The following is a 14,963-nucleotide window of genomic DNA, read 5'->3' as shown; positions in this document are numbered from 1 at the left end:
TTAAAATCAACAAACTTTTCCCAGAAAAGAAAGGCAGTTGGGGGGTGTTGCTAGGGATACCACGCAGGGTTTGTGCGTCATGACGTACAGCGGAGCAGGCGCGGCGTGGGGGCCGCCATCATTCCTTCCAGCGCGCACGGTAATTGGGGATGGGGGCAATGCGGGGGAGCACAGGGAGGGGCGGGGGAGCACAGGGAGGGGCGGGGGAGCACAGGGAGGGGCGGGGGAGCACAGGGAGGGGCGGGGGAGCACAGGGAGGGGCGGGGGAGCACAGGGAGGGGCGGGGGAACACAGGGAGGGGCGGGGGAACACAGGGAGGGGCGGGGGAACACAGGGAGGGGCGGGGGAGCACAGGGAGGGGCGGGGGAACACAGGGAGGGGCGGGGGAGCACAGGGAGGGGCGGGGGAGCACAGGGAGGGGCGGGGGAGCACAGGGAGGGGCGGGGGAGCACAGGGAGGGGCGGGGGAGCACAGGGAGGGGCGGGGGAACACAGGGAGGGGCGGGGGAACACAGGGAGGGGCGGGGGAACACAGGGAGGGGCGGGGGAGCACAGGGAGGGGCGGGGGAGCACAGGGAGGGGCGGGGGAGCACAGGGAGGGGCGGGGGAACACAGGGAGGGGCGGGGGAACACAGGGAGGGGCGGGGGAACACAGGGAGGGGCGGGGGAACACAGGGAGGGGCGGGGGAACACAGGGAGGGGCGGGGGAACACAGGGAGGGGCGGGGGAACACAGGGAGGGGCGGGGGAACACAGGGAGGGGCGGGGGAACACAGGGAGGGGCGGGGGAACACAGGGAGGGGCGGGGGAACACAGGGAGGGGCGGCCGCACGGCTGCTCTCGCGGGGATGCGCCATTCAATACACCGTGACCTCGGCCTCCTGATCGGGGCAGCCCAGGCACCTATACCGGTACTTCACTCCAACTCCCACCACCCCCCCCCGCACCACCCTTCACCCCCCCAACCCCTAGCATAACTCACCACCCTATACCATCCCCAGCATCACTCACCACCCTTCACATCCCTTGGCATCACTTCCCCCCCCCCCCTCCTCGCCAACCTTCCCACCCCCAGCATCATTCCCCCCTCCACTACCCTTCACATCCCTCTCACCACCCTTTCTCTCGCCGCCCTCTCCCCCTCCCCTCACCTCCCTTCTTTCTCACTCCCGCCACCCGGTTAACACCCCCTACCCCATCTCCAGTATCCTGCAATCCCCTCTCCAGCACCATCCTCTCTCAGCACTTCACCATGGCCCTCCATCCTCTTGTCATTTGAAGTCCTCCCTCCATCCTTTAACCTTACTCTGGCACCATGAATATCTCAAACCCCTGAAGTGTTTTAATGAATTCATGTTTGGGCCTGTCGAAAAGGAAGGAAGATCAAAGTTGCAGTTACTGAGGCACTTTGATCTTTGTTGCAGGGCAAGGCAGTTCATTTTTACAATGAAACATTTCTGAAAAAAGATTTAGGCCTTTTATTACAAAGAAAGAAAGAAAGAAATCAAGTGTTTTATTAATTAAATCATGTTTATTGTGATCTGATATTTCATTACTCATGATGCAAATATAGCATTCGATTTGTTGTTCGTCGAGCAGATCTGTGTGAGTGTCACCCTTGTAGATGATGCTTGATTGCTTCACCGTGTGGTGGCAGGCAATTCAGATTTATTGTCAGAGTACATTACATGACATCACATATGACCCTAAGATTCCTTTTTTATGCGGGCGAGGCAGAATTACCACTTGTTGATAGCACAAAAAAAATGTACACAATGTACATAAATAAAAAAATGTCAACAAACTGCAATACAAAGAGGGAGGAAAAACCAATAAAATGCCAAAATAACAATCCTTAAATGAGCCCCTGGTTGAGTTTGTTGTTGGGGAGTCTGATGGTGGAGGGGGAACAGCTGTTCCAGAACCTGGGGGTACGAATCTTGTGGCACCTACACCTCTTTCCTGATAGCAGCAGTGAGAATGGAGCATGTGGTGGGTGGTGTGGATCTTTGATGACAGCGTTCCCTGTAGATGTTCTCAATAGTGGGGAGGGTTTTGCCTGTGATGTCCTGGGCTGTATCCACTACGTTTTGCAGAGCTGGCCCCATACCAGAAAGTGATGCAGCCGGTCAGCACACTTTCCATCACACCTCTGTAGAAATTTGCTAGGGTTTCTTTTTTTTTTTTTTTTTTGCTGTTTAAATGCCACATTTAATTCTTCTATTTTCACCTATTAGAATACAGGTGCATGTGTAGGCCACTCAATCCTTCAAACCTGTACCGCCATTCAATACATTCATGATAACACAATTTCAGTAACTTATTCCTTCTTTCTCTCCAAACTCCTTGATCCCTTTGGCCAAGAGGGCCAGATCCAACTTCATTTTGAATGCATCTAACAAATTGGCCTCAACAACTTCCTGTGGGTGGGAGTTCCACAAATTCACAACTATCTTTTTTTTTTTTTTTAATTTTTTATTTTTCACACCATAAATCACAATAGCCATGATATACACTTTTTCTTTTCCACACATTTACAGTGACTTTTTCTCCCTCCCCCCTCCCTCCTCCCAAGCCACCCCCCACCCCCCCCCTCTCATCCATTTTAGGTATACAATCTAGGTTGCATTAATTCAGTTAGACAATGTTGTCATTCAACAAAAATACACCAGAAATTCTACTGAGTCCATTCTTTTCTTTTCTTCTCCTTCCATCAACTTAGGTAATGTTTGTTCCCGGTAGGTTTTCGCTATTGTATTTAATGTAAGGCTCCCATACTTGTTCGAATATTTCAATATTATTTCTTAAACTATATGTTATTTTTTCTAATGGAATACATTTATTCATTTCTATATACCATTGTTGTATTTTCAAATTATCTTCCAATTTCCAGGTTGACATAATACATTTTTTTGCTACGGCTAGGGCTATCTTGACAAATCTTTTTTGTGCATCTTCCAAGTCAATTCCAAATTCTTTATTTTTTATGTTACTTAGGAGAAAGATCTCTGGATTCTTTGGTATATTGTTTTCTGTTATTTTATTTAATATCTGATTGAGATCATCCCAAAATTTTTCTACTCTCTCACATGTCCAGATTGCATGAATTGTTGTTCCCCTTTCTTTTTTACATCGAAAACATCTATCAGATACTGTTGGGTCCCATTTATTTAACTTTTGCGGTGTAATGTATAGTCTGTGTAACCAATTATATTGTATCATACGCAGCCTCGTATTTATTGTATTTCTCATCGTTCCAGAGCATAACTTCTCCCATGTTTCCTTTTTTATCTTTATATTTAAATCTTGTTCCCATTTTTGTTTAGTTTTACCATTTGTTTCCTCATTCTCCTTTTCTTGCAGTTTAATATACATATTTTTTATAAATCTTTTGATTAACATTGTATCTGTAATCACATATTCAAGGTTACTTCCCTCTGGTAAACTCAAGTTGCTTCCTAATTTATCTTTCAAGTAGGATCTCAGTTGGTAATATGCCAGCGCTGTATCTCCAGTTATATTGTACTTATCTCTCATTTGTTCAAAGGATAAGAATCTACTTCCTGAAAAACAATTTTCTATTCTTTTAATCCCTTTTTTTTCCCATTTTCTAAAGGCAAGGTTGTCTATTGTAAAAGGGAGTAGCTTATTTTGCGTCAATATTAGTTTTGGTATTTGGTAATTTATTTTATTTCTTTCTACATGAATCTTCTTCCATATATTGAGGAGATGGTGTAATACTGGAGAAGTTCTATGTTGTACCAATTTTTCGTCCCATTTATATAATATGTGTTCAGGTATCTTTTCCCCTATTTTATCTAATTCTAGTCTCGTCCAGTCTGGTTTTTCCCTTGTTTGATAAAAATCTGATAGGTACCTTAATTGTGCGGCTCTATAATAATTTTTGAAGTTTGGCAATTGTAAGCCTCCTTGTTTATACCATTCTGTTAATTTATCTAGTGCTATCCTCGGTTTCCCCCCTTTCCATAAAAATCTCCTTATTATTTTCTTTAACTCTTTGAAGAATTTTTCTGTCAGTTGTATTGGCAATGCCTGAAATAAGTATAGTATCCTTGGAAAAATGTTCATTTTAATACAGTTTATCCTTCCTATCAGTGTTAGTGGTAGCTCTTTCCAATGCTCTAAATCGTCCTGTAATTTTTTCATTAGTGGATTGTAATTGAGTTTATATAATTGGCCTAGATTTTTGTTTATTTGCACACCTAGGTATCTTATTGCCTGCGTTTGCCATCTGAATGGGGATTCCTCCTTAAATTTTGAGAAATCCGCGTTATTCATAGGCATTGCTTCACTTTTATTTACGTTTATCTTGTATCCCGACACTTCTCCATATTCCTTCAATTTCTTATATAGTTCTTTTATTGATAGTTCTGGTTCTGTTAAGTACACTATCACATCATCCGCAAACAGACTGATTTTATATTCCCTGTCTTTTATTTTTATTCCTTTTATATTATTATCTCTTCTTATCGATTCTGCTAGTGGTTCTATAGCTAGCGCAAACAATAATGGTGATAGTGGGCATCCCTGCCGCGTTGACCTGCTTAAGTTAAATTGCTTTGATACATGTCCATTTACTGTCACTTTCGCTAACGGTCCCTTATATAATGCTTTAATCCAATTAATATACTTCTTCGGTAAACTGAATTTTTGCAATACTTTGAACAAGTAATTCCATTCTACTCTGTCGAAGGCCTTCTCTGCGTCTAAAGCAACTGCTACTGCCGGTGCTTTATTTCCTTCTACTGCATGAATTAAGTTAATAAATTTACAAATATTGTCTGTTGTGCGTCTTTTTTTGATAAATCCAGTTTGGTCTAAATTTACCATTTTCGGTACCTGTTCTGCTAATCTGTTCGCTAATAGTTTAGCTATTATCTTATAATCTGTGTTTAGCAGAGATATTGGTCTATATGACGCTGGTGAGAGTGGATCTTTCCCTTGTTTTAGTATCACTGTAATTATTGCTGTTTTACATGAATCTGGTAAGTTTTGTGTCTCATCAATCTGGTTGATTACATCCAGGAGGGGCGGTATTATTAGGTCTTTAAATGTTTTGTAGAATTCTATTGGGAGTCCATCCTCTCCTGGTGTCTTATTATTTGGTAAATTTTTTATTATCTCTTGTATTTCTACTGTTCCAAATGGTTCTGTTAATTTATTTTGTTCCTCTATTTGTAGTTTTGGTAGTTCAATTTTAGTCAAAAATTCATCTATTTTCCCTTCTTTCCCTTCGTTTTCGGTTCGGTATAATTGTTCATAGAATTCTCTGAAGTTTTCCTTAATTTCTTTTGGATTATATGTAATTTGTTTGTCTTTTTTCCTTGTTGCCAATACCATTTTCTTAGTTTGCTCTGTCTTAAGCTGCCATGCTAAGATTTTGTGTGTTTTTTCACCTAGTTCATAATATTTCTGTTTTGTCTTCATTATATTCTTCTCCACCTTATATGTTTGTAATGTTTCATATTTTATTTTTTTATCCGCCAATTCTCTTCTTTTGGTTGTATCTTCCTTTATTGCTAATTTTTTTTCTATGTTTATTATTTCCCTTTCCAACTGCTCTGTTTCCTGATTATAGTCCTTCTTCATCTTGGTTGCATAACTTATTATTTGCCCTCTAATGAATGCTTTCATTGCGTCCCATAGTATAAACTTATCTTCCACTGATTCCGTATTTACTTCAAAGTACATTTTTAATTGTTTTTCAATACATTCTCTAAAATCCTGTCTTTTAAGTAGCATGGGGTTTAATCTCCATCTATACATTCTTGGAGGGATGTCCTCTAGCTCTATTGCCAATAACAGGGGTGAGTGGTCCGATAATAGTCTAGCTTTATATTCCGTTTTCCTAACTCTCCCTTGAATGTGGGCTGATAACAGGAATAGGTCTATCCTTGAGTATGTTTTATGTCTAGTCGAGTAGTATGAGTATTCCTTTTCTTTTGGGTTTTGTTTCCTCCATATGTCCACAAGTTTCATTTCTTGCATTGATTTAATTATAAATTTGGTTACTTTGTTCTTCCTGTTAATTTTTTTCCCCGTTTTATCCATATTTGGATCCAAATTCAGATTGAAATCCCCTCCTATTAGTATGTTCCCTTGCGTATTAGCTACCTTCAAAAAGATATCTTGCATAATCTTTTGATCTTCTTCGTTAGGTGAATATATATTAAGTAGATTCCAAAGCTCTGAATATATCTGACATTTTATCATAACATATCTCCCTGCTGGATCTATTATTTCCTCTTCTATTTTAAATGGCACATTTTTGCTAATTAATATAGCCACTCCTCTTGCTTTTGAATTATACGATGCTGCTGTTACATGTCCTACCCAATCTCTCTTTAATTTCTTGTGCTCCAATTCAGTTAAGTGTGTTTCTTGGACAAATGCTATATCTATTTTTTCCTTTTTCAGTAAATTTAGTAGTTTCTTCCTTTTAATTTGGTTATGTATTCCATTAATATTTAGAGTCATATAGTTCAGCGTAGCCATTTTATATTTTGTTTATCTTCTCTTTCCGTTTTTCCATCATTACCTTTCCTCCTTTTCCATTTCTGTTTTCTTATTTTCAACTCTTTACCAGACAACATTCCTACAACATCCAACATTTTCCTTATTCTCCTATTTCTATCTTCTTTATCCCCCATCTCCCCTTCCCCTCCTGAGTTGCCCTTTATCCCTTGTCGGACAACCACATCTCCCCTCTCCATTTGGATTTGCGCATCCACTCGCAAGCGTCAACTGATTTTGCAGTGACCGCTCTTTTCCCCCACCCAGCCCCCCCCAGAAAAGATTTCGCTTTTTATATGTCACAAAGGTCACTCTTTTAATTCCCTCCTTATTCTCTCTATTCCATTACCTTCTCTTATTAATTCTTGTCTATACTCTCTATGTTTTCCTCTAATTACAGATACTTTCACATATGCCCATTGTCTCTATTCACTCTTATACCTCTTTACCCGCATACATATCAATCGTGATCATTTTTGCTCTCATTACCCGTCTTCATCCCTCAGTCTATTTTTGTAATTGTTCTGCAAATTTTCGTGCTTCTTCTGGATCCGAGAATAGTCTGTTTTGTTGTCCTGGAATAAATATTTTCAATACCGCAGGATGCTTCAGTGTAAATTTATATCCTTTCTTCCATAAAATCGCTTTTGCTGTATTGAACTCTTTTCTCTTCTTTAGGAGTTCAAAGCTTATATCTGGATAAATGAAGATTTTTTGCCCTTTATACTCCAGTGGTTTGTTGCCCTCTCTTACTTTTTCCATTGTCTTCTCCAGTACCTTTTCTCTTGTAGTATATCTTAGGAATTTTACTACAATAGATCTTGGTTTTTGTTGTGGTTGTGGTTTAGGGGCCAATGCTCTATGTGCCCTTTCTATTTCCATTTCTTGCTGTAGTTCTGGACATCCTAGGGCCTTAGGGATCCATTCTTTTATAAACTCCCTCATATTCTTGCCTTCTTCATCTTCCTTAAGGCCCACTATCTTTATGTTATTTCTTCTGTTATAATTTTCCATTATATCTATTTTTTGGGCTAGTAATTCTTGTGTCTCTTTAGTTTTTTTATTAGATTCCTCCAATTTCTTTTTTAAGTCTTCTACCTCCATTTCTGCTGCTATTGCCCGTTCTTCCATCTTGTCCATTTTTTTCCCCATTTCTGTTAAGGTCATATCCATTTTATTTATTTTCTCTTCTGTGTTGTTTATTCTTCTTCTTAAATCATTGAATTCCTGTGTTTGCCATTCTTTAAATGACTCCATGTATCCTCTAACAAGAGAAAGTATATCCTTTACCTTGCCTTTCCCTTTATCTATTTCACTGTACTCTTCCTCTTCTTCTTCCTCTGGGTTGGCCATCTGTTGTTTCTTTGCTGCCCTTTCCTCCTCTTCTTTCTTGTTTCCATTGTCTTCTGTGGTCTCTTCTTGCTGCAGGTGTTCTGCAGCTGTCGTTGCCGGCTGTGGAGATCGACTCCCCAGCTGGTCGCCCCTCCCGTCGGTGTGTTTTTTTGCATGCGCGGTTGCGCACTTTTACTCGGCTCTGTGAGCCATTGTTGTAGTTCTTTTTCTACCGACCTGAGGTAGTGGGGCCCTCTCTCCACAGCGGGCCTCTTCGGACAGGTAAGGCCTTCACCTTTTTCCTCCGTTGTCTTCTCTTCCTCTCTTCTTTCCGTTGATTTTGATTTTTCTCCTTTTGTCTCCATCTTCTTTCCACCTTTATACTCACTTTTCTTTAACTTGTATTTCTGTGCCTTTGTATTTTCTCTTGTTTTTCCCGACTTTTCTGGAGAGGGCTGGAGTTCACCGTCCGGCCACTACTCCATCACGTGACTCCAATTTGCTAGGGTTTCTGATGTAATACCAAGCCTCTGCAACTCCTGAGGAAGTAGAGGCGCTGACATGCTTTCTTCACAGTGCCATTAGTGTGTTGGGTCAGGAAAGATCCTCTGAGATAGTGACGCCCAAAAACTTAAGTTTGCTCACCCTCTCCACCCTAGATCCCCCAATGATCACTGGATTGTACACCTCTGGTTTTCCCTTTCTGAAGTCAACAATCAGCTCCTTAGTTTTGGTGGCATTGAGGTCAAGGTTGTTGTTGGTCCACCATTCAGCCAAGTTTTCAATCTCCCTCCTGTATGCTAACTCATCATCTTTCTTTATACAATCCACTACTGTGGTATTGTCAGCAAATTTGTAGATGGTGTTATTACCGTACTGAGCTACACAGTCATAGGTGTAAAGTGAGTAGAGCAGGGGGCTAAGAACACAGTGCTCCAGTACTGATGGAGATTTTGGGGGACATGTTCTTGCCAATCCCAACTGATTGTGTCTAGAGGTGAAGAAATCCATGATCGGTGTTGAGTTCCAGGTCTTGGAGTTTATTGATCAATTTTGAGGGGATAATGGGTGTGAAATGCCAAACTGTAATCGATAAGGAGCATCCTGATGAATGGATTTTTACTGTCTAGGTGTTCCAGGGCTTTGTGCAGAGCCCGTGAAATGACATCCCTGTAGATCTGTTGCCGCTCAGACAGGAGCTGATATGTTTCAACACCAACCTTTCAAAACACTTTATCACTGTTGATGGTAGTGCTACTGTTTGATAATCTTTATGGCAGGTTACTACGCTCTTCTTGGACACTGGTATGATTGACTGGTTTGAAACAGGTGGATACCATGCCCTGTCGGAGTGAGATGTTGAAGATATCTGTAAGTTGGTCAGCACAGATTTTTAATACTTGGCCAGGTACTTTGACCAGGGTGGATGCTTTCCTTGAATTCACTCTCCATGTGAACTGCTTGTCTTCAGGCTCCTGTACCTTTATTCTCGATAGTAGCAGAGTTAAAAGGGCATGGCCTGGGTGGCCAGAATTCTTGAGGATTGTGGATGTTCTCAATAGAGTGAAGACTGGTGCCTGTGATGTCACAAGGCGAGTTAACAACCCTCTGGAGTTTTTTTAGTCAAGCTGCTGGCAAGCCTTCTTCGTGATTTGTTCCAGGAGTTGGACTCCTTGCTGTCCATGCCTAGTCCTGGACAGGGTTTCATAGTACAGTACAAGCCCTTTAACCTGTAATAAGGTGCTGACCTCTGTAAACCTACTCAATAACAATGTAACCCTTTCCTCCCTCACACCCATAACCCTGTATTTTTCCTGCATTCATGTGCCTGTCTAAGAGTCTTTTGAATGTCTCTTTTGTACCAGTCTTCACCATCACCCCAGGCAACACATTCCAGGCACCCATAACACTCTGTATAAAAGAAAACTTCTCCCCTAAACTTTCCTCCACTCACCTTAAACAGACATCGAATAGCTATTTGCTACTGTTGCCCGAGGACAAAGCTACTGACTGTCCACCATATCTCAGACCCTCATAAACTCGTGCACTTCCATTGTCATTTCTTATCGTTCTTTGCTCAAAGGAGAAAAGCCCTAGCTCTGTCAACCTTGCTTCATAACACATTCTCCAATCCCGGGCAACATCCTGGTAAATCTCCTCTGCCCCCTCTCCAAAGTTGCAGAGGATAGTTTTAACAAATGACTATTGCCTAAAACTGCTGAATGGCCTGACTACAGTGGAATGCTGAAAACTCTTTGAATTAGCACCAAGCTCATTAATGGTGCAGGAGGTGTGTAAGATTGGCCAACGATCTAGTTGTTCTCAGCCCTGAAGGAATGTGGCTGGAGAAAGCTTTGTTGCTGCTCTTTAGTCCAGTCATTTTCAATGGGGGCACATTTAATAGGGTCCACGGACTGAAATTATAAAATATTTTTATGTAGTTGGGAGGAGAGAAGTACAGAAGAAATCAACTAAATTTGACTGCTTCACAGGGAATGGGGCTCATAAACTCTGAGTAGAGTCCTAAGGGGACCATAGTCATAAAACATTACAGCACAGAAAACAGGCCTCTTTAGCCCTTCTAGTCTGTGCTGAAGTATTATTCTGTCTAGATCCACTGTCCTGCACCCAGTCCATAGGCCTCCATGCCCCTCCCATCCATGTACCTGTCCAAATTTTTCTTAAATGTTAAAATTCATTACTTCAGCTGGCAGCTCATTTCACACTCCCAATGCTCTCTGAGTGAAGAGGTTCTCCCTAAACTTTTCCCCTTTCACCCTTAATCCATGTCCTCTGCTTTGTATCTCACCTACCCTCAGTGGAAAAAGCCTAGTTACATTTACTCTGTACCCCTCATTGAGAATGGCTGGATTAAGTCTATGTGCAAGGTCTTTGCTGAAACAATGAAACACCTCTGAGCGCATTCATTGTGCTAAAATTTTATTTTTCTCTCTCCTCAGGTGCTGCCTGGCCTCCTGAGCATTCCCAGTATTTTCTGACTTATAACGTGGATTTCCACCCTCTGCAGAATTTTCGGATTGTAATTGTTTTTGTCTTGGAGTTTCCAATGGCACTGTTCACAAAGGGCTTTGTGCCTTTGATTCGTACAGCAGAAGCAATGAGCCGAATGTTCAGGTACTGTACGATTTAACTAAAGCTTCAGGGGTTCTTGGCAATAGCTTATAGACTCTTTTTTTAGTTTTCCACTTAGACTATTATTTCTGCTTGGATTTCCCAGTCGACAGGGCCCTTATTTCACCCAAGAGATTTCACCACACAAGATAATTTGGGTGCAACCATTTGGATGAATGAGAGTCTGTCACATACACAAGTAAAATATACAGATGTAAAACGTTCATTGCTTGCTTCAGTTTCTCAGTATATCAAACACGCTATTTAAGTAGAATTAACATGCAAAAAAAAGCACTACAGCGCAGAAACAGGCCATTTGGCCCTTCTAGTCTACGCTATTTTTCTGCCTTTTTCCACTTATCTGCACATAAACCATATTCCTCTCATCCATGTGCCTGTCCAGATTTTTCTTAAATTTGAAAATGGAGCCTGCATTCACTGGTAGCACATTCCACACTCCACTCTGCATTTATATAAAAAAAAGTTCTCCCTAATGTTCCCTTTAAACTTTTCCCCTTTCACTCTTAACCCATGTTCTCTAGTTTTTATCTCACCTAACTTCAATAGAAAAAAAAATTAATGTCAGAGAAAAATTAAATGGTAAATATTCAGTTTCTTGTGACAATCATTTTAATCTTGCAAGTATTGTTCCAGTTATGTACTTACAACATAGGAGGACATTTGGCCATTAAGTATATGCTGTCTTGGAGCATTCTCATTCATCCCCATCTTCCTCTTGTGGCGGTGTGGTTAGTGCAATGCTATTACAGCGCCAGTAACCCAGATTTGAATCTGGCACTGTCTACAAGGAGTTTGTTTATTTTCCTCTGGGTGCTCCGTTTTGCCTCCCACCTTCCAAAAATGTATGGGCTTTATAGTTCAATTGGTGTATTTGATGGCATGGGCACGTGTGCCGGAAGGACTTGTTACCACGCTGTATATTTAAATTTAATTTAATAGAATTTATTTTGCTATAATTTGCTTTTGTAAGTTACCCCTGATTTTCCAGTCACATAAACGCCAAAGGGGTCATTTAACCTTCCGGTAAATCTGTTAGATGTGGGATGAAATGGAGCACCAAAGAAAGGGAGAACTGGTGTAGTCACAAGGAGACTTCAGTCCTGATCACAACAGCATTGGGCAATCCTCCTCCAACATTCATCCTGGGCCTCAGCTGAGCATTTCTCTGAAGGCTGCTATCCTCTGTGGTAGAATCAGCCAGATTCAAGGCCTGTTTGTCTCCAGCTGTTATCAGACTCTGAAATGGACTGCTCATTGGAAAAAGATTATGCCCTTGCTGCTGTTTCAACAGTACTTTCCCCTAATCCCTACACTTTGTAACACCACACCCTTCACTTCTCATTCATCCAAATGGTTGCACCCAAATTATCTTGTGTGGTGAAATCTCATGGAGTACCTTCTGCACTGCATGATGTTTTTAAGTATAAATCGACTTGTTTGGATTGAATGTAAAACAAAGCTTTTTGTGTGCCTCATTATTCAATTCAGTCTATTTATTTGTGTACTTAAATCTCCAGAGTGGGACTTGAACCCCCAATTATTTTGTCTGCTAACACTGACCAATAAATTACTACTGAATGTAGTATCTTTTGCATGAATCCTATAACTAACCCTTATTATTCTCCCCACATTCCCATCAACTCTTCTGTTCTCCGCTCAGTAGGTCAAGAGCGGGACCAATTTGCCTACCATCTCATGGATGACTTTAATAGCTCTTCCCCAGCCCACCTTCTCTCCCACTTCACATTTGTCTGTTGAAATTATTCTGCCATTAAGCACCCATAATGACATTACAGTAAAATCCCTGTTATCCGGAATTCAAGTATCTAGCAACCTCAAACAATTGGCAAAAAGAATTGCGGAAGTTAAATTGGTAAAAAATATGGAAGCTTAAAACTGGTGCTCCTCACTTTCAGTTCTCCATTCACGCAACACGCAGTCTCAAGCAACCAGAAAACTTGATTATCCAGCATCTACCAATCTCTGGAAGTGTCAGATACTATGGGTTTTACTGTAATAGGTTTATTGTCATATACATTGTACACTGTACATATTCAAGATTCCTTTGTCCTCTAATAATACAGAAAATGTAATATTACACAAAATTTCCTTCTGCCTGCCATAAAAGGTAGTATCTCATTGGTGGAGACGTCGCCGCGACTCATCAGTCGCGGCAACTTGGGCGACCAAAGCACGGTTTGGGTTCTCACCAAGGCGACGCCAGGGGGACGTCTCCATTAGTCGGAGCGACTAATGTTGTCCACGACTGGGGAGACGTCTCCGCAACCTCTCTGCGGCGTTGCTGCGACCTCTCCTCAGTCTCCTTGGTCTCCAGCAGGTTGCGGTGACGTCGCGGAGACGTTGCAGAGAGGTCCCGGCGACGCCGCGGAGATGTCACGGAGACCTGCTGGAGACTGGAAAAAGTCTCCAGAAAAATCGAGCATGTTCAATTTTCCGGAAAATCCCTGGAGTCCTGGCTAATCTCCAGGAGACGTCGCAGGGACTCGAGTTGCCAGCAGGCCAGTGAGATAGGCCCTTAAGGCAGATAGCGTGTTGCCGTTAGTATTGCCTGGCACCCCTTTCAGTAAGAGAGAAAGAGAAGCAAAAGAAAGTCCCTTCAGAGACACCGAGTGTCCATGGATTCGCCTCCAGCGCTCCCACAGCCTCTGCAACCACACAGGCCCCTATTCAATCCATATCACTGAAATTTCTTTCTTGCTGCAAGAAAAATAAAGTGGCATTACAATAGTGCAGGGAGGCCTTTCTGTGGTGTCGGAGTAGTGTACTAAAGGTAGATTCAAGAGCCTCATGGCCAGTGGAAACACTGTTCTTGAAGATTAGGTGCTTGTCTTCAGCCTTTTGAACCTTCCCAAAGGTAACAGCAAGTAGAGATTGTGTCCAGGGTAATGGAGATCCTTTATGATATCTGCCTTCTTGGGGCAACACCTCATGTAGATGTCTAAAATGGATGGGAAGTCGAAGCCTGTGATGGATGAGCTGCTGCCTTCTCCATTCCTGGGCACTTGAATTACTGTGAGGAAGTGCAAGCAGGAGCAGTGAGGTAGTGGAGGGAGGGCTTCAACCCTGATTGTGTGCTTTCTTCTTTATTTATTGTTTAAAACCACTCTGTTCTCACTTTAGTTCCTCGCCAGTCTGTGTGGCCGTACAGAAAATGACCAGGGTACGGGTGGTGGACAACAGTTCCCTCGGCAACACTCCCTACCACAGGCCGCCCAAATGCATCCACGTGTACACCAAGAATGGCATAGGCAAAGTAGGGGACAAAATCTTGCTGGCCATCAAAGGGCAGAAGAAGAAGGCATTGATTGTGGGTCACAAAATGCCTGGTCCTCGGATGACACCCAGATTCGACTCCAACAACGTGGTGCTCATCGAAGACAACGGAAACCCCACGGGGACACGCATCAAGGTGCCCATCCCCAGCAGCCTGCGGCGACTGGGTGGTGAATATTCAAAAGTACTAGCAATTGCTCAGAAATTTGTCTGATTGGGAGTCACAGATGCTCTCACTTTGAATGTCTCCTTTTCCAAAATTGGTTCAATTTCCATTTGTGTATTAAAAGTTATTAATGTTCTTACTGCCTATTCATTCACCAGCCTGTGGGGGGCTACAGTGAAGAAATGGTCTTTGAGTCACCCTTGAACCCTCTCCCTGATGGGTGGCAGGGTTTGCATGATGCTATTATAGCGCCAGAGACTCTGGTTCAAATCTGCCGCCATCTGTAAGGAGTTTATACATTTTTTCCTCTGGGTCCACTGGTTTCTTGATTGGTAGATTGATTGGGTGTAATTGGGCGACGTGGGTTTCAATGGCTGGAATAAGCTTCTACTGTGTTGTATTATTAAATTGAAAATACAGTGAAAACCCCTGGAATCTGACATCTACAGAGATTGCGGATGCCAGATGTGCAAATTTTCCGGTTGC

At 42.3% G+C, this 14,963-nt stretch overlaps 1 protein-coding gene across 1 annotated transcript; it reads left to right on the top strand.

The window, feature by feature from the left end:
• The first annotated feature begins 36 nt into the window (after positions 1-36).
• On the top strand, positions 37-14,612 carry mrpl14 (mitochondrial ribosomal protein L14). The gene is made up of 3 exons (XM_069887817.1): positions 37-139; positions 10,825-10,999; positions 14,159-14,612. Exons 2-3 carry the CDS (start codon positions 10,932-10,934, stop codon positions 14,523-14,525), a joined length of 435 nt encoding a protein of 144 aa, XP_069743918.1. The 5' UTR covers positions 37-139; positions 10,825-10,931; the 3' UTR covers positions 14,526-14,612.
• The last annotated feature ends 351 nt before the right edge of the window (positions 14,613-14,963 follow it).

The sequence above is a fragment of the Narcine bancroftii genome, chromosome 6, assembly GCF_036971445.1.
Source record: "Narcine bancroftii isolate sNarBan1 chromosome 6, sNarBan1.hap1, whole genome shotgun sequence".
Lineage (NCBI taxonomy): Eukaryota > Metazoa > Chordata > Chondrichthyes > Torpediniformes > Narcinidae > Narcine > Narcine bancroftii.
Note: the sequence above shows the minus strand (reverse complement) of the source record. Positions and strands in the feature narration are given on the sequence as shown.